General features: G+C 36.9%; 1 protein-coding gene across 1 annotated transcript in view; it reads right to left on the bottom strand.

Moving 5' to 3' along the window:
- Positions 1 to 2,222: 2,222 nt before the first annotated feature.
- Positions 2,223 to 26,465, bottom strand: part of LOC134421944 (adhesion G protein-coupled receptor A3-like) — a 252,236-nt gene continuing 227,993 nt past the window's right edge. The window contains exons 18-19 of the mRNA XM_063163434.1: positions 9,900 to 9,995; positions 2,223 to 6,761 (exon numbers count right to left, since the gene is read on the bottom strand). Of these exons, the coding sequence (XP_063019504.1) occupies positions 5,540 to 6,761; positions 9,900 to 9,995 (1,318 nt within the window). The 3' untranslated portion in view covers positions 2,223 to 5,539. The remainder of the gene's footprint in view (positions 6,762 to 9,899; positions 9,996 to 26,465) is intronic.

Genomic DNA, 26,465 nt, shown 5'->3' with positions numbered 1-26,465 from the left:
GTGGTCCCAGTTGAGGCATACACAGACTAAGAAGGAAGACATTTCAGAGTAATATATTGTGGTATTTTTAGTGGCTAAGTTATCTGCACCAAACCACTTACTTTATAAAAGCGGCAAGAGATGCTATCTTCTTATAATAGCCATACTGCTCAAAGTTTTCAAATAATGGGCCTTGAAGACAGAACTATTACAAAATCACTGAAAGGTGTTATTGTGGACAGACGTGCTTTCATCAAGAGTCTTTGTTGAAAACATTGCAGCTGCTTTGGCTGAACTCTGTAAAATCATCCATCTGAGGGCAGTAATTGCTGAGGGCATAAATCAAGCTAAAAGCTTAACTTTCAGCTATGTTCTAATTAGTGGAGAACAAGGTCTTGCAATGGAAAGAATCAGGGAATAAGTGACTGTAACTGCTTCCAGCTCACTAACAAATGGGCTAACAAAAGTGGTGTGAGAAGAATATGAATAATGTGTTTTATTGCTTTCTCTTCTCCCAGAAATTCCCCCTAGTCCCAAAATAAACTCTTCCTGCTGCTTTCCTCAGGTGTTATTGAGTACCTGGGAAACAAATGTAGGAATGAATGAAAACACTGGCTGTGCTGGAGAATCTTGCCTGGCAGTGTGCTGCAGGTTAAGGCAAACAGCTGGAGCAGAGTGATGGGCTGATGGGAACAGTCACTCATTCTGTTGTTCAGACTGCAAGGCACTACACAATTCTAACAGATCAAAATGTAAAGAGACAGCAGTACCTATAGGGTATGCAGACACCATGTTTACAAAGAACCCCTTACCTCAGAGGCATGGCCAGCTGCACAACTTCAAGGCAGGATATTTGTTGAGGTTGAATTGCTCTAGAATTTGCAAATTTCAACCCTCCCTGCAGAGAAGTGAGCCCTCTTATATTGACCTGAATTCACTGATACTTGCTTGTTTGGCTCCCTTAAAAACTCAGGATATAGACTGGTCAGGTAAGGGGAATAGGGATTCACTTGCACCTTCACAGACCGCCTAAAAGGAACCAAAAACTCATGGCTTATAGTTAAGGTAATTTGTAGAGTAAGTTTTCTTCTTAGCTATTCAGTTGCTAATTAGAAAATAGTTAACTGGGCACAGCAAAAAAAACCCCAACCAGCTAACCCAAAAGCTCATTTCCTTGTGGAGTTAACTAGGCAAGTAAAAGCTGCCTAGAGCACCAAGTTACTACTGAAATTGCTCAACTAAAGTCAGCCAGGCAGCCTTTAAACTCAGCCAATGAATTCTGATTGATCCAGCTGCGTTCTACAGCTTCTTTCTGAATTGGAGGATGCTGCTACAGGAACTTGAATTTATGTTCTGGCAAGGAAGCTGCTGAGCTGCCAATGTCTTCATCAGCCTGACATTTCATAGGCAGCAAAAACTCATTGGGAGTACAGGTGGTCTCCTTTTTCTTGTTTCCATGCAAAGAAAATCCTATGATAAAAAGGTTACTAGCCTGATTGGGATGACAACTTTCTTTTTCCCAAATAGTGAAATGTCAGATAATCTCTTCATTGTGAAAAGGCATATAATTTACAGTGGAAGCTACCTCTGAACTTGAGGAGTTGAAATCAGCTTTGTTAGCCTTAACAGTGTCTACGCAAGAGCAATTTCAGATCTTCAGACATGATTTAGTTCCATGTCTTCACACATAACCAACATGAAACATCTTTGTGACAGAGCATCCAAAGAGGTTTTCTCCAGCTTGGGCTTCTCTGATTGTTAACTAGGTTGTGCTGTTCACTCATTTCAGCTAACCAAGAATTTTAGGTCAGCTGCCGATTTTTGCCTAGGTTTGTCTGGATTTGGTAGCTATCTGTAGACAGTAGACTTACTAGGCAGGTGCTTTAGAGAGATGGAGGGAGGAGGACCTAAAACTGCTTAAATCCACTTGCATTACATTTTTCTGCCTTCATTGCTTAGTGTTCAAGTGGGGGCTGCCCAATCGCCTGTGCGGTCAGTCCATCAAAGGTGGCCTTGACTTTGCTCTAAGCACAGACTTTGCTTTGGTCAGAGAGGATGAATGCTCTCCAGCCCCAGTGAGGCTCCCACGGTGGGCTCACACCCGGCTAGGGTGCTGACAGGGTGGCAGGCAGGCAGCTGTGCGTGGAGGAGAGCAGCTGCTCATGAGCACTGACGGTGACTGCCCAGTCCCATCAGCACAGCCGCAATCAGCGGATCCTGGGAACAACACATGTGACCAGACATAATGTGCAAAAATGTACGCTTTATTTTGACAACCAAATTCATTATATGAGGCTGGGTAGGAAGTTTTCTCATGAACAACCTATGTGACTTCAAATTCGGTCATGAAAACTGGAATTTCTATGTGCAGAGAACAATACCACAGCAAGAGCATATTTTCATTCTGGTAGCAGCTATTCAGATTTCTGTTGATTGCATCATTCTCTGAAAATTATCTTTTTTTGGAAAAAATTCCTCTTGATTAATCTCAGACAGAAAGTGAACAGTAAAATCTGTTCAACCATTTTATTATCATCAATGAATCACCAAAACGAAAACTGCTTTTTAAATGTGTTACGTGTGTCCGTGAGGAATTTACTAGGACAATATATATTATACTCTGGTTATTTCATTGACTTTATTTTTATAGGGAAGAAAATCAGGTAAAGTAGTAATGGTTCACTGACTATAATTGACCAAAACCCCACAATAAATCAAAACCAGACTTCCAAAGCATTGAAATGATCTCATTTATCTTAAGGAGAAAACAAAAGTCAAAAGCATAAAAAGCATTTGGTCAAATTTGATGTTACAAAACATTTTTATATTTATTTAATATCATGTCTCCTACTCTGTAGATATACTGTATATTTTCTGAAAAAATAATATGCAAACAGATTATTGCATAACACATCTCTTCCAAATTAACCCAGAAATATTCACTAAATTAATTTTTAACACAATAAGAAAAGTGTTTTAATATTTTACTTTTGAATTCCAGAGATATTCTGTGGAAAGCAGCACCTATTTACTTTTTTGTAAGCCATTATGAAGATGGAATTGGCCTCTCAGACAAAATAACAGAGGTGATTAAAACACAAGCTGAATAAAGGAGCTTACTGAGTGGATTCTTGCAGAGTGAGTATTTCATCTTGGCTCTGTGTGTGAGATACTTTGCATAATGGTCTACAGACTTCCTACAACTTTACTGTTACAGAATATACATATACAGAGTGCTGAGACACAGAGAAGTGGATTTCACATTATGTCTATGCTTATTTAGGGTCACTGTCTATGTGGAATGAGTAAAAGTAATATTAAAAGAAAACAATTATGAAACAGAAAATATTTCAGTATGCAAACAAAGAAAAATACTGTATTTTAGTTTAGAGACAGTTCAAGCATATACAGCATATACATAATAAAGCTCAGTGTTTTGTCTTTTTTTTTTGTATTAGCTTAAGAAGCAGTCATGAAATTGTTGTATATTGGCTTAAAACTTGACAACCACCTAGTGCATTCTTCTTGCTCACCTTTTAAAAATACACAATCTGAGATGGATACATTGCACTGCTGGAGTTTACAATATATATTTCAAATTTACAAAAATACAGAAAAACAAGATTTCTTGCACTCAGATACTGAGCATTAACCCTTTGAGTACTAATTCCCACCTGCAACACTGCAGAACACATTCATCCGACTTACATGTTTTTATAACATTCTAACAATTATAATTGTCATCTTTATGTACACTATTAGGAAATTTATTCCTACATATTAAAAAAAAAGAAGGTAGAGTCTAATAAACTGCTAATAACAGAAAAATATGGAGTTTAAATATAGTGAAGATTTCTGCCACATATACACAGAGAATCGCAGACTGATGGTCTCTCAATGGAATTTTCTATTTCCTCTCTGAAGCAATTACATAAGTCTGTGTGAAGACATCACAGCAAACTTTCTTGTGTGGCTGTACAGAATTGTGCTTTTTCTCTCATTTCTGGATCCAGTGTTCACTTTCCACTGTAGACATTTTTCTCACAGCTCTATGCTCCCATTCACTTTCTGAAATCTATTATTATTCTGCACCCTTTCTATTTGTAAAAAGCCGTTTTATTTCATATAGGCATCATTCTGATGCAGTTCTCTACTGTGAGTTGATGCTTTGTGTCCAGATGTTCATGGAAATATGAAAAAAATCTTGCCAAGAGCCTTGTTAATAGAGAATGCTACTGACCCTGGAATGCCCTACAATTCAGCAGAAATCATGAACATAAAGAACTTCTCTGAAGGTCAAATTTGCATTAAAGGATTAAGACAATCTGAAATTTGCTAGGGGAGGAAATGGATTTTCAGAAAGCAAGGGGTGAAATTAATAGATGGATTCTAAGAAGGTGTTTTTAGAAAATTACTGAACTTCCTTTTTCTTGACAACTCTGGACTACATTGATCATGTAACTAAATAGACAATATCATATATACAGCATCTCTGAACTAGAATAAGCTACTTTAAGAAAATAACTGTAGTCCTCAAAGAGTTAATGATAAAACTGCTCTACCTTAACTTACCTGTGGAAAGGTTAACGTGGAACAGCTTACAGGTTTGTTTAAAAGGCATACTTTACAAAGAAGTGTAAAATCTGTTGAGACAATTGCTATTACACTGCACAGTGCCACATACAATGAGTAGTGCATGCTCTGTAAAGACATTAGAGTGGACCCTTATCAAAGCTATCATATAACCTTATACAAAGGATTGTGCCACTTAAACTAGTGCAGAGTGATTTTTTTTTCCTGTAGATTTATAATGCTCTAGATTAATATCAATAGGGTTTGTCACAGCCTTGTACCACACTTTTTTTGTTCTTTTTTTTAAACACATGTAACACTATAAAACAGCAAATGGTATATCCTGACATATGTCATGCAAAATACAACCAATACAGCACCAAAGATGAAACAGAGACATTACTTAGCACTTCTCTCCAACAAGAAAAAGGACAGAACAGAGACTGTACATTACATGACTTTACAGGCCATATGCTACAGAAGGTTTTTAGAGGCAGTATCACTTTTGTATATCTAAAAAGCTGCAATTTTATAAAATCCTGTTTATCATTTCTACCATAGCCACTTCTGATTAAAATTCATGGCACAGTAATAATATTTTTCTACAAAAATAAATAAGTAAAAGTTTAGGATGCTGATATGTTTATAAAAGTGTCTGAAGTTACTACAGAAAAAAAGTGAAAACAATGAATGAAAATTATGTTTCTAAAGAAATGCCATTCTGTAAAACAAAAGGATATTGCCTCTCTTATTCAATTTTCTAGACTTCATTTTCTCATTACCTTTCAGAATAACTTTATAACTTTCTTCTAAAAATAATTTCACTTTAAAACTGTCACTATCTCTCTTTCTTTGACACTTACAAGGAAAATGAAAAGCTGTACAATTTACTGATGAGCTACGCAAACATATCACCATATTTATTTTGGAATAAAACCAAAGATAACGATGGTTTAGGGCAAAAAACCACATTATGGTGACCCGTGAACTACACAGTAGTTTCATTTTTCCAAGGGCCAGTTTTGATATTTCCCGTACTATCTGAGCTGTATATCATGGCTTCGTGCATGTTTCCCTTGAGAATCCCGTTGTGATTTGCGGTGTTAAATGGCAATGACTGTGTCCGTGGGTGCATTTCAAAGTGGGCTGGGTGGTGCATGGAGTCACTGTCTGGCATTTTGCCACAGCTGTATATGACAGTACTTGTGTCGCTGCTCTCGGGCTGGTTGACGGTGGGGTAGGGGTCACTCTTGGAGCAGCAGGCCCGTCTGTGACCCGCCTGGCTCTCGTGCGTGCTGTGGGGACTGTCTGTGTGGGAGCTGTGGATGCTGCCGTCGATGCTCGAGGGGATGTGGTAGGCGTACTCCCTTTCCCCCGCAGACCTGTGCCGGCTGAAGTAACGTGGCTTAGTTCTGCTTTTCAGGCATCTGTGAATGTGCATGTTGGGTCTGAAGGTTCCCTCGTTGTGGACGTGAATGTGAGCCTCATCGTCAAGCAGCTGATCACAGTGCATTTTTGCACAGCACGGCGTCACGGGCGACAGGCAGTTAACGTGGTTCTGCACTGCCTGCAGGTTGGTGAGTTTGCAGTGGCTGGCTGCTGGGTGGTTGAACACAGCTGACTTGTTGGGACACGGAGATTCCTGCAGACAAGGTGCGTGAACTTGGGTGTCGCCATTGACGTTGACCTTTGGGCGCACGTTGACTTGCACAGAGTAGGTGTTTCTTTTGGAGGGGCAACAAGACCACCAGCAATGCCACACATCATCTCGTTTTGCACAGTGATGGATCAGGATGAAAAGCCCCAAGGTCACACAGAAAGCTCCATAAAGACAGCTAAATATCATATCCAAGAAATGGCCTTGAGACACTGCAAGTGCTCCAAAGGTCCAAGTGGCAGTAAACAGGAACAAAGTGAATGCTGCGGCTCGAAGCTGAGCCTTAAATGAATGCTCATTTTCCAACAAGGAAGAAGAAATCATGGGGCAGGTTGCCTGGGGAACGGACACAGAGTCTGTAATGTGACCATGGCCCATGTCAGTGCTTGGCATTCTCTGCGGATCCTCTGCCTTTTCCTTCAGCTCGTACTTGCGTTCGGGATGGCGCTTCAGCTGCACGTATGTGCAGAGAAAGTAAACACAGGTCACCAGCACAATGAATGCCACTGGCCCATAAAAAGCACCAAGGCTGGGCTCCCAGGCCATCCAGCAGCTGAAAACAACAAGAGAGAGTCAAGAACATTTCAGAGCCCATATTAAATGTGATGGACAAGTCACTGTTGTCTGACTAGTATGACACAACGGTATATCAGAAGTTCAGCTTGTGGAGAGAGGGAGCCTGTCTTTAATATTAATTAAGCTGAGGGCATCACTTTCTAATTTTTAAATAGAATAGAATATGTGGTATAATTTACAGACTATTAAAACTGAAAAATTTCCAAGAAATGTAGGTCAGTTTAGACTCCGGAATTGCAGTGAAGTGTAAGACCATTTATGTCAACCCTTTTTTCTACTATTAAAAATGTCAGCACTAATACTTTGATTAAAAAGCAAATGAGGCATCGTTTATACATCCTATGTGAGCAATAGAAATGTACAGATTTCAGTTGTTTGTATCAATGAATATTGCTACAAATTCTTAAGCCTGAAGATTGCTCTTACAGAATTTTCTTCTTGCGAGAGAATGGCCTGAGTACCAAAAAAGGATAAAAGACTTCCAGTGGAACTGTAACCACTTTCTGCAGTGAACAGACCTCAAAGATATATGCCATTTCTGAATTCTGTACTGTTTCTAGAATTCCTGGGAGTTCATCCATGTCAATTTGAATGTTCTCAGAAAAATTAGGGAAACTGATTATCTCTTTGTGATATGTTAGTAGCATGGTATCATTGTAACATGATCATGGTTTGCTAGCCTTTAAAATAACCATAACCGTTTTAGAGCAGCTTAAAGTAGCTCCCAGGCCAGCATGAGTCTGACAGGATTGTCTTAAGTATGAATGATCTGATCAAACAAACATGGGAGAAGAAACCACTAATGAAATCCTAGATGGAAACTGGCAGAACATGGGTTAGAGGGAGAAGGAATATTTGCCTCATTTTGACTCTTCTCAATGATCTGCTTTTAGCCATGGTTACAGACAGAGATCTGAGCTGGCAGTGTAGCCTAGTACAGCTGCTACTAGGTTCTTATATCCTAAATATTGCATGGATTTCTGGAAAGAGGAATTACTTTATCTCTTGGACTTGGGCACAAAGTAATGGGCTTAAACTGCAGCAAGAAATATCTAAATTAGATTTTTTAAAAAGTTTCTTAGCTGTTAGGACAATTAGGATAATATGCTGTTGGAATGAAATGTGGTCTATCCATTACGGGAGCATTTAAAGTATCTCAGATAAATAACTGTCAGGAATGGTTTGGATATAGCTAATTTCCCACTGGGTCAGAAAGACAGACCAGGTGATCTGTCATGATGATTCCAGCTCTAAAAGTGACACTGTGTGACACTTCATATTCATTTAGGCATGTGTGATTAGTTGCAGTTCCTCCAGTTCCAGTGAGGAAACTTCTGATATCAGATTCTTGACAAGCCAGGAATTATCTACAAGTTACTATAAAAAGGGCAGAATGACTTTTTTCTCCCAGGCTGAGAACTTCTCAGCTAAATAGAGAAAGTCCCACTGGACTTTACAGCAAGAAACTGCAGAATAATGACTTTGAATTTTTTATATCTGAATCTTAAACAGAAACATACATACATGTATTAATGAACTTAGAAACACTCCAAAGAGTACACAATTTACTGTTAGGCACAAGAGAAGATCCCCTGAAAAATATTTTGAAAACAGAGGTAAATAACCACCTACATTTAATTGGAAAAGTAGAGAACACAAAGCTAGGTGAATACTTGAAATACATTTGAACCCTGCATATTTGATGCAAAGTGGAGAGCAGAATGCTCCCAAGTGGAACAGTGTCATGGGATGCTGTTATTTCAAGTAGAATTTCATTGTGGATCACTTACAAAATCTATTTGGTAAAAGGAAGTTCAAGTTTGTGCATCTACATTTACTTTACTAATACTATAAAAAATGAATAAGGCATATAACTCACTATGCTGCCACTGAATTAGAAACTTTTTACTCAGTCTTATAACCATTCCTCATCTGTCCCTTGTTTTCTGTGCACACTGTGGCACCAGGTATTGATTTGCTACATTAACATGATTAAAGAAGTATAACCCCAGTAACTGCACCAAAATGAAAAATATGTCGTATTTATGAACATAAATAATAGAGCTTTAGAATACACTGCTGATTATAAACTGGCTGTTTAATTGGATAAATTTGAATAAATATATAAATATGTGTTGGGCCCTAGGCAGAGCATTGAGTTAGCCATGGTATGCACTGATTTCTTATTGGAATTTAAATTTCAATTACCTATAAAAATGTCTTTAAGGAGCCAGATGCTCACTTATGAACCATTCTCCTTGGCTGCCACTTCTCATGCCCAGAACATAACCAGTTTCAAATGTGTTACAATAGATGCTCAAAGCAGTAACTAAGAGTGATGTCCTCTGGAGTATTAGTGCTGCCAGAGTACTAAAATATCCATTAGTGTGCCAGTCACTGCCATGCTGATCTGTTACACACACTGTATTTAACTTTGCAGTCTAATTCACTTTCTGCTATGCTTTTATGGAAAGACTAAATGTACTTATGGATACCTCATACTTCATGCCAAGAATTAGGAATTAATAACAATGTGATGCCTGGTGAGCTTGTGGAGGTCTGCTGAACACCTTCCTACACACAAGGACATGAAGGGATTATGACAGGATTGCCAGGCATTGTGACTGGAACATTTCCAGGTGGTGAAAATCCAAAATATTTGGGTTTTAGTGGAGGGATGGGAGTGGAGGAAGTGGGGAAGGGATTTTTACTTGTCCTTTTCTTACATAATTATTTTTAATTTGCTTTACGTTGCCAGAAGGTAAATCAAGGTAGATAATGAAATGAATATATTTAAATAAATAATAGCTGCATTAGATATGATATTCATTAGGTATTTTTAATATCTTTCACTTATTCAGATGTAAATGCAGAGTAATTCTGTAAATGAAAGGTGATTGTATTGCCAGTAATGGAGTCGAATTGCTGGAGGTGAAGCAGCAAGCTCCAGATTAAGACATTGCTCTTTCACAGCTAATATTTAATAAAGTTTTGTAACAGATACCATCCCAAATTGCATGCCTGTACCCTTTATGAAGTCAGGTACATTTATCTGGATAAGAAACAGAAACAATCTGTTTTCCTTAAAAGTGGTATGATAGTGGTTTGTACTTACTATGGTGCATTGCCTTCAATCCCATAATTATTGATATTGGTTGCTGCTGTAATCCCACATATAATGAATGGAACTCCACCACTAATCAGGTAAAATCTGTGGAGAGATAATAACTGATATTTTAATTTGCCTGACTTAAAGTTGAAAATACTTTTTAAATAATTGTACCTTCTTGAAGTATTTTGGGAATAAAATATTGCTGAAATATTTTAAAAGTCCCTAAAACCAGAAAAGCAAAGAATGAAGTACTGTCACAATAAGAACTGTACTCTATGTAGCAAAGAGCAGAAAGTTTAATATTTATATGGAGCCACTTTTCTCACTGAATTTGCCATCCTTCATGCCTACGTCCAAATTCAGCAAAATGAACCATCATCACATTTTCCATTCACATAACCAAAACACAGAATTGTGCCTGGAGCACAGCACTTCCAGGGCTGTGGTCTCTGAGGCGGAGAGCCCCAGCGCCCATTCCTGCAGCTGGAGGTGACCATGCTCAGCAGCAAAGAGAGAATGTTCCACTGCACCCGGGAGCTCAGCTGAAATCCTGACTCATCTCCTGCCTCAACCAATGCTCCTCCTCCGTCAGCAGGCAAAATGAGTTTCTGTTCAAGCCACTTCTTCAGTGTGGAAACAATGTGCAGGGATACAAACACCTCCCACTCCCTGCTGCTGTGTCCTCCAGGTGTAAGAGGAACCTGGTGACCTGTGGGGCACATTCTGATCACAACCTAGCCACTAGTGTTCTATAAGGTATTATAAATATTAGGAGATGTCACACTCATTGCAAGGTAGGATTTTTACAGAAACAGAGCAATAGTAAGATTAAATGAATCAGCATTTAATGCAAGCCCAGAATTAGTGTTAGAATTTCTTAACCTCTTTTCCCACCTCCTTCCAAAGCAGAATTAAGGGTCAGGCCTCAGAAAATTTTATGTTGGTATTTACAGTCAATCTTTGTCCTAATGGTCTAAACTGTAAACAGACCAGAGAAAAATAATATTTTGCTCTCATCAGAAAGCCCTTCAGATTTCATAAATTCAATGTCACCGAGTATATATTTTTTCTTCAACTTGGCTTATTCTGAAGAGCTCAACAAATTCCAATGAACAAGCTGTCTTCCTACAAAATCCATTCATCCACTACAGTTTAATGATTGTAAATATCTTTTGACTTGAGCATGTTGAATAAGCTAGCTTAATAGCTTTTTATTATTTTTAACAAAGACATTTTCAGTGGCATTTCTGAAATCCAGGAAATTACTAGGGTACAGCAATGAGGCATGGAAAAGCTAATCCTAATTAATCTAAGAAATAGTAAGGAGCAGAAAAGATAGGAATAGAGAATGAAGTACAGGATACTGCACTTTGAACTCACTTGAAGTGATTACACCATAGAATTTACCTAAAATGCAACCTATAATTTCATTTTTTGCAGTGCCACCACTTTTTACAGATTGGATACATACATATAAATCAATTCTTATCTAAAGTTTCAGACAAGCCAGTATTTAGGTGTTGGATAATCTGCTTCACAGCTCACAGTTTCAGCAGGCTCCTGAACACAACAGTAGCAGCAGATGTTGTGGAAGCACTGTAGCTACACAGGGCGGCAGAAATGTGGCAAAATTCAGCCGAATTCCTGTTGTGGCTCAGAGCTAAGAGCAAGAAAATACACTCTAGAAACAACATAAAGTGAAGTCAAATGTTTCAGTGTACCTGAGGTGCACTGTACTGATATCCAGCACATCACATTGCACACACACCCCCCCCCGTCTCACTGGGAGGGGAAAAAAAAAGAAAATAGCAAATAGAAATGACAGTGTATACAAATGATTCTTCATTGGTGGGTTCAGGATTCTCGAAGGCTGAAGTGAAATAAAAGCTGTCGAATAGAAGAAAAGTCAGCAAGAGAGGAATAGGATTAAAATAGACTGAATAGAAAATATAATCAAAGATACAGAAGTTGAATTATCTGTAAGAGCAGAAGTGCATGCTCTTGTCCATTTGAGTGAGCTTGTGGATACCTTAAAAAGTGGATAAAAAAGAAAAGACCATATTGCTAAGTCACCAAAGAAAAGACATTGACCAAGAAGTTTCATAGACATGTTACTTGTGAGGAAGTACACTTCAAATTAATAAATATAGACCAGACTTTTCAAACATTACTTTTTATGCCTTCATGAGTTGTTATCAATTTCTTCTTCATGCAGATGAGATAAAGCAAATAATTCTAAAGAAAAAATGCACTAGAATTGATAGGGCATAAATAAAAAGTGACAAAAATGTAGAAAATAAATAGCTATTTTTCATACTTCTAGAAAACCTTTTGTCTAAGAGAATCAAAGGGGTTTTTAACATTAATTAATTTAGCCTTACAGCCCCCTGTGTGGTCAATAAATTGCATTGTTCCTGTTGTACAGAGAGGAAACAAGGAGAGATGAGGTGTTCAAGACCATGCAGGATATGAAAGTCTTTTACTCCCATCCTATGTTTACACTCAAGGCACCTCTCTGTTACTGTCCCGAAGGGACTGGGCAATCCAAGGCACCCAGGGTTTTGTCTCCAAGCCCAAAAACCCAGCTGCCCCTGTCTCAGTAGGAGCAAGATGGATATAATGCCATGTGGATGATCCCTGCCCAGGGTGGTGCCTTCCCAGTGCTCACTGAGCCAGTGCCTGACCCGTGCAGGAGCCGGGGCGTGCTCCTCCCTGGGCAGCCCTAATGCCAATACTCACTGGTGTTTGGGACAGCACCACCTGGGCTGGTTCACAGAACAGGTTTTCCAGCCCAGCTAAAGCAGTCCAAGCGTAAGGGTTGTAGCTGGAGAGATGCTGGTTCTGCTCCTTAGGCTGCTGCAGCCAACTTTTGGTGTCTTTCAGCCATACAAGAGGAAAAGTGAAGGGCTATGCTCCTGTCCAGTAATGCTTGTTCACAGAATAAAGGAGTAATAAAGCTGTACCAGGAGTGTGAACCTTGTAAACTGATCAAATACATGCTTTTCAACCATCTTTCCCCCCACCCCAAGAATATTTTCCTATTAAAAAAAAAAAAAATCTATCTTTTCCCTATAATGTTTCCCTACTTTTCATTTCCTGTTTCCTCTTATAACTATCTTAGAATTTTAAAGCATTAAAGGTCAATGTCCTTTGGTTCAGTCAACAGCTTTTGTCTTCCAATTGCCTTTTCTACTTCTGAATTGATTTTCTAATTTTTCTCACTATGCCAGTGGGGTGTCTCCTCTTCAAAGGAGAACATGCAGTAACCCAGAGCCAATTTCATCTACTTGTGTTACTCTTCTACCATTCAAGAACACAAACAAGTGAGACTCAGGCTGCCAGTACCTGAACCCTGTATGCAGCAGTAAGAAGAGCAATGTGAATGTTATGCGGAAGACAGACAACACAGAGAGACTGGCTGTAGTCATGATAACCATGCATGCAAATCTTTAAAGACTAGGAAACCCCAGGGAGAAAATGAAAATTCTTTTTCCAGCTATAATTTTATCTTGACAAGCAGTTAGCTTATATAATATTTTCAAATTGTTTTACAGGGAAAGCTATAAACTATCAGTGGGATGATTTGGGCCTTTGAAGCAAGTGCCAAGCCATTGCTTCAGTAGCCCTTGGGAAGAGGTTTTCAAATTTGTACATTGTTGTTGCTGGCCACCCAGGGATGTCCTGATGATTCCTAGCAGGCTTTTACATCAGCATACATTTATTTACCGAAGCTCATTCCATCACATCTTCACTAACATTGTTATCCCAGCTAATTAGATTAAATCCAGCCTGGAAGGGCTCAGCAGGATGCACTCTCACCTCTCAGCTGCAGTGCAGCAACGCCTAGGGCCTGAGCACGGGGCTGTGCAGACACAGTGAGCAATAGTGGGCAGTGATCTGCAGGAATCACTTTCCTTGAACATTACAGGGAACCCCCAAGTTTCTGCTGCAGAGACTGCCTGAGACCAGCAAGCACAATAATTTTTATTACATGCGCTGACACAAACACAACCCCCCCAAACAGAGCAGCAGACACTGCTGGAGGAGATGCCCCTCTGTTGACATCCTGCCTCAATGTTCTGCAGCTTCCCTTCGGCAAGAACTCCTCTTGTAAGGAGAACTCTACCACAAAATACTGGGAGCTACACAGCCAGTCTGATAGAAACAGGATAATGTCAGCAGGAGTGACTGCAATGGCCTGCAGGCAGCATTCATTCTGATAACTTAACATACACTCTATTCTGCTAAGTTTATTTTCATAAATGTTACTCAGTAAGTCAGCAAGTAAAAGGAGATTTCTACCCAGTGGTAAATTTCTTGCTTGAGTGTCTGGCTATTCTCTAGCCCCAATTTTTTCCAGACTCAGAACCTTGACTCTGAAATTTTCCAAAAAGAAAATTTCAGTGTCAAGGTTCTGAGTCTGGAAAAAATTGCCTTTATGGGTGTAATGCAAGACTGACTATAAGGGGTTTTTTTTCTGCAGAGGTTGACAAAATGGCAATGTATCAGGAAGTCATTTAAAAGACTTCAAATAGACGTTATTGCAGATACTACTTGATTAAGATGTATATATATATATTTAACTTTATTCCTCTCTGCATGCACAAATCTAGAAAGGTACATGTTAGATATATATAAAGAAACCACTGAAGCATTAATTTCTTTTCTGCCCATTGTACCAATTAAAAAAAAATTATCAGTTTAGCTCTACCTATGTTTAGGGCACAGGTCATACAGGAAGACTAGCCACTTGCAAAATAAACATCAAAATAAAAGAACAGTCACAGCAAGATGACTTTCCCTTTTCTTTTTCCTTGAGCCTGGACTTGGTTTTAACATCTTTGTGAAAATAATTCATATAGAAAATGGTCATTAACTTCAGAGCTAACCAGATGCCACTGTTCAAGTACCCAGGAGGCAGGCAGACAGATAAGTAGCTGCTCTGCAGAAAGCTGAATTTATGAGCCTGATTTTCAAATTATTCTTCGTGAATCTTTCATGCATCACATCATTTCGTGGCCCTTTTTCCTGGGAATTTGATAAAATAAAAATAAAACTTTTAAACATTATGTGATTCTGAGAATATACTTTTCCTATTCCCAGACAGTCTTGACTTACAAACATATTTATAAATACTATGTTTGTTTTTCTCAATGACCTTTTTGAAGAGAAATAACCTATGTTTCCTTCAGTGCTTTTCTCCTGTCTGCAAAGGAGATCTAAAGATGGAGAATACAGATTAAAAATAAAATAAGAATCTACTAATAATGCTAAAATAAACTCTACTTTTGTAAGTCAAGCTTTAAATAGTAAATAGCAGAAGGATTGTGTGAAAACTCTATTTGTCACCTTTTATGTGCCACTATTGTTATTCTCCTTAACTGCCCATTCACAGTCCACTTTTTTTTTCCCCATAAGACATTTCACTCAGCACAGAAGCAGCAAAGGTCACTGGACAGGTAGTTATTAATTCATTTTATATAGACCCCTTCTTTCTAGATCTTATTGCAACTTAAGAGCTTTGCAAACATTAATTAATTAATTGTCAAAATGTCCTTCTGAGAATATGTATAATCTTTTCCATTTAGAGGCAGACACCAACCCATAGAAAGATGGATTTTAAAAAATTGATTAAGAAATGTCTCTGCAGATTTGTTTGCTCAGCTTATGTCCAGGCCTCTATTAGACAAAACTAGCCTCTGTTTTTTTATTAAAATTGGCCATGAGAATGGAGTTTAAATACCTTTCTTCATCCGTCCTTAAAGAGTCCCAGGAACATGGGCAATAAAGTGGGACAATGTTAGTCAGCGTCAAAAGATCTGAAACCCCATCTAACCAACAGCTTCAAACCTATTTGCTTCTTGTCACCATTGAGTCAGGAACAAGAAGGGTAGTGACACACTCCATCCACAACCAGAAGGCAAAACGGGTATCTTTATTACAGTCTCACAATATTTATAACCAACATCATTCACCCAGAACCTGACTGGTTCTCACTAACACCAGTAACCCAACTGGTTAATTAAGGAACCACTCTTCGGTAAAGACCTTATGAGGAAAGCAACTTGCTCAAAACACCAGCCACAGATTGTTTACCATTCTTTCTCTCTGCCTCCCTAAAACTTCCCAGACCAATTAATAGGAAAGCTTATCTGTCATATCCTCAGGCTCTCTGCAGCGAGCCCACTGCCCTGGGTATTCACTCACTCCTGTGTCTCTGCCCTTCCACCCAGGGCTGTCCCTGCTCAAGCCCTGCCAGGCAGGGTGACAGTCTGGCTCCTTCCTGCTGGTGGGGGCAGCCAGGAGGCTTCACTGAAGTGATTTATATTCACCTTCCTTGGTTATCACCCTCCATGGAGAGTGTGGCCATTGTGACTTATCCAGGATTTTGCAGACGAAAAGGAATTTACAGGCTGACAGTACAGTTGCAGTTTGCTTTACCAGGAGCACATGAGAGAGTCTAAGCCAGCAGAGAGGAAAGAAAAATAAAAATGCATGTAACAAAAAGATAAAAGATTAATTCAGGAACTCAAAAAAACCTTCAGAGAAAATTTAGAGGATAAAGGAGATTCATTTACATAGAGATAACTGTATTGTCTCTAGTGAACTGGACTAATTGAAGACCTATTGTATGTAAGAAGCAAGAGACACCTTGACTTTTTTCCCTGTTTTATTGGAGAATGCCTTGAGGGCTGCTGGAAATCAGACAGAGATGATTCTTACAGTGTATTCCATGCTGTAGTTTAGCTCTATTGACTTCTATTCCTGCTTATTTTAATGAATAAATAACTTAAGTCAGGGTAAGTAGGAATCCATCCTGACAGCACTTGTGAAGGGAAGAAGTAAGTAAAATATTAAGCATCATGCTAATGAGAAAGAAAATACATTTATTAGTATTTCTTAAAGATTCAGTATTTAAGTTCAAAGGTATGATACTTCTAGAGAGAACAGTTTATGGTAATGCTCGGAGAGAAATCATGGGAGGAGAAATAATACTTATGCTTTGAGTATTTTTTATTTACACGATTATTTTATCCCTAGAGAACAAAGCAGCCCTTTCAATTCTGCTTCCACAGTTAATTTCCAGCAGTAAAATGGCTGATACCCTTGTTTGGAGGTATTCATTGCCACCTCATTTTTCCAGGCGTTTGACTGCTCTGGCGTGGGGCTGTTAGCTGAAATCACTTTGCAGTTCCAGTCTACTGAATCAAACACAACTGCTCCAGCAAGCATTGCAGTACACCTCTGGAAAGTCAATTACCACCAGGATGTCCTTCTGCCTTTCAAAGGGGAGGAAAGAACCATTAACTATCAACCCTCATCAAGACAAGAAATTTTGATTGCAGCCTATATGTGACAATGGCATTTTATATAATATGAAAGTGAAATGAAAAGTAAAGCATGTAAAGATAATAAGTGCTGTACTCCTATACTGTCACATATTTAATACTCAGATCACTTTATATTAGTATCAATGTCCTATGACTGTCAGTAGAGCCACCTTGCATTTTAAACAGAAAATATGGATTTCTTTGGTTTTACTTGAGCTAGTATTTCATTAAGGCTGCCAAAAGAACCAAATAAAATTACTATCATGAGGACATATATTTTAATTTGGTTTGACTGTGAAAGTCACTGACAAGGGGCTCTGGTCTATGTTCTCCTATGACTAAATTCTTAAATAATAATTTTAAAAAGGAATTTATGTCAATCCTGTATTTTATTATGGCAACATAATAAGTGACCAACATAACTTCCTGAATTCCCCTGTGTTTCATGCACTTTAAGTTTCTGACACTCAGGTGCCTTTTAGGGAATGTTTTTTTCTCAAAAAAATGTTATTTCTTCTGCAGTAATTTTTAAAATTTTTAAGCAGACCATTCAAGTTCTTGTTTTGAAATTCTGTAATTCTCAAATGACCTGAAAATACAGTATTTTTAACTTTCATAGAATGAGAAGCTTTGAGAGTTGATTCAGAGGTTATTTATTCACTACTTGATATATTTTTGGATTTAGCTATGAAGTATATTTGTTGTATTAAAAAAAGATATTCCGAAGCATTAATTTTTATTATGAGCTATAATGAGTAGTTAGAGCTAAATAATTTCAATTGCATAAGATTCACTGGTAACTAGGAGTAATACTCTCAGATTTATCTTCTGTTAAACTCTTTCACTGTACCCAGAGAGAATCATTCAGAAAATATTAATGACCAAGCAATCAATGTCACAAAGATAGGGACTTCAATGGTAGACCCAGCAGCTTTTTTCTTAGATTTGCTCAGCTGAGCATTTGAGACAGATATGTGCAAACAGACAATGGAAAGAGAATACAGGAACTCATGAGAAATAGCTCTAGAGAGACCATGCTAATTCTATTGTTCTAAATTCATGTATTCTTTCCTTTTTCTCTGATATAAGTCAATGATCTTACAGGAAGGGCAAGATCTTTGCCCAAAGTGCCAGAGGGAGTTGAAATTGTTTAGAAGAAAGTGAAAAATATGAGAAACACTTCAAAGATGTGCATTTCCAAAGAAACTACATTGTTAATTTGCACATTTTTGGCAAGCCTTATATCTTTTGATGTAAAATTAAGACCCTGTTCCAGAGGGCAGGTGATAAAGAATCTTAGCTTTCTAAGCTGAACTTTTATGTGGGAAAAACTCAAATCTGATTTTCTACAAATTTTACATTTGTTTTTGGTGTTTAAAACATTGCAAGGTCCCTTTGAGATCTTTCCCACAGTTCTGCCATCTCTCTGTAACTTCAGCTCTCCCTTATGCCGAGGTATTTTATTTATCTTTGTTATTCACCTGCCCAGCCATTCATGTGGAACCCAGAGAAGTTTAATGATCTCTATCGATCTCAGACCAACTACAGCTGAGTTATTAGACATGAAAAGTCTCAACAACAGACACATCCCTAAACAAACTGTTCCTTTAACGAAATCAAAATAAATATAAGAATAAATTTCCATCTTTCCATTAAAGATGATTGTAGGTGAAATGTGAAAATATGAGCTTTAATGGTTCAAAGCCTAGAAAACAGGAATCTTAAATTCAGTCTTCAAAAATATCCTGCTTTTCTATATTAATATCACAGTTTTTACTTTAGTTTATTAATTCCTGAATGATGAATGTTAGTGTAACTTCTTACAGAGAGAATATAGTAGTGAGAAAGCTAAAAAGCATATTTATCTCTTCAGCTGGCTCTGAAACATTTCAAGCATCTTTTACAGCCTGTTTGATTGATACAAGCCATTAAAGTTATCAGTTTAGGAAATTTAATGTTGCCCTGGGAAATCTGCCATTTCTGCAAAAAACCCCAAACTGTCCTTCTTCAATGAAAATGAAAATTACAGCTTCAGACATAATTGCATGTAAAACTGCTGAATGCATCAGCTGGTTTCTCTCACATAGACTGGGTTGTTACTGCTTGAGTCCTCTCAGAAAGACTTTAAAATCACACATGTTATGGCCACAGTGCAGCATACATATTTTTAATATTTGATAAAGTCATATTTGATAGGTTGATATGTCCTCATAGAGTGTTTTCCTATGAAGTGCACAGAACAGTGGTAAATTTCATCCCTCTAGATTTGTTCAGCATCTCGTAGGCATATTCTTAAATGAAACACATACACCATACTCAAGGCATATTTAGACTGTGTATAGAAAATATATGGAAGTATCTCTATTGGCTTTTAAATATTAATATTTCAAAGTATTAAAGCATTCTTACTGTTTCTGAGAATTTTACTAATAAGGTAATAAATGCCTCATCTTCAAAGTATTGTTAATGATTAGGTGCTACATCCTCAAATTTAAACATTTAGTGTTTCAAACTTCTGCATCTCTTTACAATTTACAATTATGAAGTTTACAATTATGTGCTAATCACAATTTACTGCTACCTTACATTTAGTTAGGTAATTTGGTTTATTTTCAACTGCATGTATCTAAAATCTAATCACACAGCTATAGCAAGATGTATCCTCAGGCAAAGTGAGAGGACAAACAGTCTTGTTTAAGACATGAAGAAACCACACACTAAATAAAAATAATATAATTTGGATTATTAAATTTTCCTGGTCTACAAGAAGTATTCAGTCACAAACCCCGAGGGCCATTTAAAATTGAAAAGCATTTACACAGAAGATCCATGGAAACCACAAAACCCTTTCTGTTGAATCTTTTCAACTACCAAGCTTTCAGCTATCAAACCCACATCTTTTGAGAAGAGATCAAACAGTTTCCCAAAAGGAATTTTTTCAGACATGAAAAGCATACATACAGGTTTCGAAATCCTCTTAAGACCTCTGTGGTAAAGGAAAGGACTCTGCATTTTAATTTGGTTCCAATTTTAAAATATTTTGATTTTTTAAAATAGTTCTCGTATTTTTAGGGTTTGCCACAGGTCATGAGTTGAGGATGGAGCATCTCTTAAGAAAAAGTAGTAGACATGATGTTCATCCGCACTGATGCTGCTTTCAATCGTACAGAAAACCATCTGGAAACAGTCAGATAAAGCCAGGGCAAGGCACAGATGTTTAAATCCTAAAATATAACCTCAGTGCTTTGACATAGAGATCCTGAAGGCACACATTTTTGCTTTATTTACCAAGACTGCACAAAGAAACATTGCAAATAAACTATTATGTACCTGGTGCCTGTATATGTTAGACAGTACCCTTGTATTGTCTTTGTTCACAATTACTTCCTGTGGAAAAAAAATCTCAGTCCTTATACAGAGCAGCAGGACAGAATAGAATGCTTCCCTCAACAATTAAATTGCAGTCCACAAAGACTAGAGTCTGAAAATTTATTCACCAGAAATCTAAAATGTGAGGCTGCAAACTATAGGTCAGGTAAAAAATTCAAAATACAAAGATAAAACATTTCAATTTTTTTCAATCATAATTTTTTCTGCATCTCTCTTGCATAATCACTTCTCAATCTTAAGTTTATTTTCCTTTTCAGAAAAAGAAGACATAGCAAAAAAATTGTCATCTTCCCTGAAGGAAAATCCAGTTTTACAGCTGGCAACATTTGGAACAGGCAACTATTCTACATGTAACCACTACTTACACCTTAATAAACTAATACAAAAAGAAAATAGTGGGAATCCAAAATCTATTAATTTGATTAATTGTGAATAACTTCTGTCCTTGACTTTTTTTAGTGGTATTCCAACATTTTAAAGCACATTTCATTACCTCCTATCTTTTTTCCCCTCAGGAATCCTTAGTAATGACAACTTTGTTTCCATGTATTTTAATTTGTAACCTATTCCTGAATTTTGATGGGATTGGGTGATTTTTTTTGGTGACTTATTTCAGGCCTTACATTTTATGTTTGTGGTTCATCCAATTTGAATGCTAAAAGGATGCAGAGCCAGAACAAGAGGAAGAAGTCCCTGCAGATTTTCAAAACTGACCTAGGTGAGAACCTGAGCTCACTTTTAAGTTGGATCTGCTTTGAAAGGAGAGTCAAACTTGATGACTTACAGATGTTTCTGCCAATCTTATTTTTTATGACCCTATAATTAACTTATTATTCATTGTTATCTTTTCAGGCTTGTGAGAGTCCATCCATACCAGCTGTCAGTGCTGAGAGAAGGCTTCTTTCAACCACTGCTCTTCTGGTATATATTATATATGTAATTTGAAACATATGCACTACTCAGAGTGGACTAATTCACAGGTGAGTGAGCATAGCTTGAAAATTCATAAATTTTCAAATTTGTTCGGAATATTTTTCAATATAAACGTATTTCATATCTTTTCAAGCTTCAATATACTTGAAATACAAAATTTCAAATAAATTCTGAGTTCTTAAGAAATGAGAATAAGGTCTGAGTTCTTTAGAACAGTGCAATGCAGTAAAAATATAACCAAGAGAGGAGACAATGAAACTCAGAGGGAGACCCTGCTCCACATCCCACCAACAATGCTTACACCTGTGGCTGTAGCCAGCCAAGAACAGCTGTAACCAAGAAGAAATTTATGCTATGTATAAACCCCATTATTGTGTTTAACAGGTTGGTCATCCATTACTTATGCAAGTGCCTTATCTTCACTTGCTTCCATCAAACTCCAGGTGCCATGCAGACTTGCTCGATTTTGTACTACACAACTGCATTATTCTTTTTCAGAAACTAATCTACCCTGTGAAGAACCTTAATGAAATTTCATTCCTAAAGTTTTCAAAAAGAAAAAAGCCAACTTTTTTTGTTTTTTGTGGAGAAAATATTACATTAGGATTTATGCAATTCTACATTTCTACAACTCCAAATTTTTCATCTTGACAGATATGCAGGTAGCCAAGAACTTAAAACTTAGCAAGAAGCTTTCATTAAATGTAACAAGCAGGAGGGAAGCATTAGAACATGCTGAAAATAACTTATTTTTTAGATGGTTTTAAGACTTCTAGCTTCTTTCTGGAACACTTTCTCTTTCACAGTCTGTAGGATGTAATTCAATCTGCTGCTAATCTAGAGGCAGCAAGGAGCATTCTTTTTTAATCTTATATTAGAAAAAAAATATTATGGATTTTCCTGCTGTTAACCCATAGAAAGTACTGTTCAATTAATGACTTGACTCCACAAAACCATGGAGATTTAGATTTATTGACAAAAATTCAGGTTGACATTTTGTCCTTAATTCACCCTATTGAAAAGTAAGAAACAAGGGTACAATTGCATGAGTTCATGAATGTCAACCCTGATTTTTAACTTTAATGTTGAGGGGTTTTGCTGTTGTCGGTCTTTGTATTACTAAGGTGAGCTATGAGCTATCTTTTATGTATGATGATGGCATGAACATTTGCTTTTTCCTATTTTTTTAAAAGCTGACATACACAGAAATCTATTTCTGGTGATTCCCATTCCAGATTTTAACCTGAAGCAAAAAGAAAGGTTTTCCATCATTTATAAAGAGGTCAAAAGTTAAGTTTTAAAAAAAATCATGGGGTTTTTTTGAGCACTCAACTGGAAGTGATCATGAAACTTTGAAAGAAAAGGAAAAGCAAGGATAGAGTTATTTTTATAAATATTAATCGATAAATATCAAACAACAAAAGATAGAAATGATGTGTCATTTCTAGAAAGTTATGAACATGGAAAAAATAGATTTGAAAAGGAATAAACAGCCATCTTCACAAAACTGTAAGAGCATCTCGTTGCTCAGCTTTCTGGGTCAAAAGGCTGCCTAGCTTTGCTAGGTACAATAATTATTTGATTTAGCAATACCAGAACCTCAGAAGGGAATGTTCTCTCTAGTTGGAAAACACTCTCTTAGAAGCATGAAGAGGGAATATGGGTAATTGGTTGCTTCTGCAACACCTCTAATGGATGACTGAGATACACAAGTAGACAAGTTTAATACCATTCTTATATGACAATAACATGAGTATGATAAACCACATTAAGCAGCCAAAAATGCCTTACCTATAAGTAATAGCCAGCATGGGTTAGCTAATTTGCAAATAACAGAGGTTGTGATTTGCCCACAGTTCCTGCTCCTTATCTTTTGGATTCATGAGAGAGAGTTATAGAGACATCAGTAATTCCAGATATAGAATTCCAGAGTGGAAATGAACTCTCCCTGTAGAGGTACCTTTATTTTTTCTGGCGATGTCTGCAAGTTTATCCCATATGAAAAGGCAGCAAGATCGTGTGACTGACCACTCATGACTTTTTTTTTTACATTCCTCAAAAATATTTAAAAGTAAACACAAATGGTCTTCTGTAATCACAGTTCTCTTACCTCATAATTAATAGCTAAAACAATACTAGGTATCTCTTATAGATAAACAAGTCTGGTATCTCGTGTGCTTAAGTTTTCTTTCACAGAAAACCTCACCAATGTTCACTTTCTGATAAACTTAAAATCCTGAATGATTCTCTGATTACTAAGTGTAATCCAATAATAATGGCATTACCCTTTTCTCTGAATGAGTACTCAATCAATACAGGCATAAAGTTTAACCTGGACATTCTATTTTACTAAGGTAATTTCAACATATAATATCTAATATATTTTAATCTGCATCATTAAAATTACAGATTATTTACCAAAATTTATTTTTAGGTAGCAATGAGCAGTATTTTCAACCTGTGAACCAAAATATTCTTGTGACTAAGTACGTGTAACTCCCACTGAAAATCCAGTGTGAGTGCATGTGTTTCAGAGCAGAAGGTGGCCTAATTTTTTGTTACGTTTTATATAGTAAGGTGGTGCCTGATTAAAAATACCTGCAGGATCAGCAGCCAGTTTCTACAGGACTCATAACATTTCCAAACACTGAAGGCATATTTGGAACACATTAGTTTCAAAGTCTCTTCTGTCAGAATTTGCTTGCATAATGAAACACAGGAGTTTCTTATGAGACCAACGAGACTGTAGAAATTCAGCAGCAAATAAGGGTTGAAAAATGGAAATATTGTTAGGAAAAATCCTTGGTTTACTAGTAACAGAATTGTAGGGCAAGAATGAACATCAGGAGATCATCTTGTCCACTCAAAAGCTCTGAGTCAGAGTCACATTAAACATCTGTCATGACTGGCTTGGCCTTACTAATCCATGTGAACAAATTGCTTGGGACAGAGTTCCCACAGCCTTCCAGGTAACCTGTCTTAATTGTCAACTATTTTTGTAAGTTGAAATATTTTCCTAACATTAACCTCTTTACCCCTTGCTGCAATTTAAGCTTATTATTTGTTGCATGATTTTCTCTTTAATGCCTTTTCATTTGGAATTTTCAATGAACACTAACTTGAGTCATCCACATTTCCAGTGATGGGTTTCAACTATTTAGGATGTACAATGTCAGGGAGATCAGTGGAACTTTATGTATAATTTTCCAAAGTGTCTCAACTCAAAACCAAGTGAATTAATCTAATGCAGCTTTTCTTCCCAAGACTTTTAAGCCCTCCTTCCAAACAGGCATAAACCAGAGATTATCACACATATTTGACAGGAAGTATGCATAGAATAAACCAGGTCTGAAACTGAATTTGCAACAGTCATACATAAAAGTGCTCCAACATATTTAATGTAATATACATATCTGTGGACTTCACTTATTTTGTTTGTCCAAGGAATATAATTTAATTTCCTTGAATTTTTCCATTCATTAATAAAGAAAAATATTATGAAACATTAAAATTATGTATTTAAAACTACCACTGCTGATATATATACATATGTGAATAAAATATATATATTTGTGTTTTATTGCTAGTTTATTTTAAGATAAGCCATATTTTAAGATAAATATTTTTTGTTCAGCATTTTCTCTTGGAATTTGATAATATCTTTTAGCCAAAATTACTTTATGGAATAGTGGCAATGTATTGGTAAATGCAACACCTACTATGTCCAATACCACACTATAATTTAAGTGCACAGTGATTGTACTGTACTGCAGTTATTATCAGACTATTTATTGCACAAACCTATATTACACTAGTTGGCTGCCTGCAGCATTCTCATTTCTGTGACACTGCAGTTTATCAGTCTGCACAACATGCTTCATAAATCTCCATGACTTGTGTTTTCTGGCAACATCAGGGTTTTCATTACACTTAAGCTGGATGTATACAGATGCCTACTTAAGACAAGTGTTCTGTAACAAACTTTAAGTTCTATCTTTCTCACAGAAAAATTCTTGTAAGAAGGAATTTGTATCTAATGTGACTAATTTTTCTCACTAATTAATGAGTACAATCAACTACTTTTAAAAGTCAGATGTTCTTTTCTGTAATTGTGGTGAATATAATTTCATGCAGATGGGACTGCTTAGTTCTTTGTCTGTACAATTACAATAAGCACACTTGAAAAGATCTTTTGCCTTTATCTTTACAGCATTTTTGCATAATCAAGTTTAATCTATATGACACCAGAGAATCATCTGAGAAAATATTTAGTTCTTTCAAATCTGATAAAGTTTCCTACAAAGCCCCCATTGGAGTCTGAATATATTATCTTCTAAAAATCCTTGAACTTGTAAAATTTCCAATCAGCATTTTACATTTTGCCTGGAGCAGCATATCAAAGCACAGAGCATTTTATCAAGCTAACCCACCCTCCAACTTACCCTCTACAATTATGTATATGAGTAGCTCAAGTGCTAAAAGCTACTGAGGCAAGGGACAGTGTGACAAGAATTCTGAATTTCCAGGAAATACCTAGATGTGAACTCAGGATAAAAGCAGCTGAAAATTCAATTTAGTACACAGTTCTGCAGATCAGCATGTTGCAGTTCAAGCCTTTCAAAGCTCAAAATATCATAGAATTAAGTCTTCAGGAAGATCACAATTTTGAAAGCTTGCAATTGCCATAGCTACATAACTCATGTAGTTAAAATTTCTGTCCCAAGCCCATCAAAACCTCATTAAATGCCCAGGTATCACTGAGGTGTGGTCATTTTCTTCTTTTGGCTATGTTTGTCAATAGCCATAGCATAGAAAAGAGTTTCAGCTGAATGGATCTAAGTGACTTGCTATGCTGTTTAATATCTTGCTTATAAGTAGTAAGCTGACATATGTTTCTTTTGCAATAATCATAACC

This window comes from Melospiza melodia, chromosome 9, assembly GCF_035770615.1.
Source record: "Melospiza melodia melodia isolate bMelMel2 chromosome 9, bMelMel2.pri, whole genome shotgun sequence".
Taxonomy (NCBI): domain Eukaryota; kingdom Metazoa; phylum Chordata; class Aves; order Passeriformes; family Passerellidae; genus Melospiza; species Melospiza melodia.
Note: the sequence above shows the minus strand (reverse complement) of the source record. Positions and strands in the feature narration are given on the sequence as shown.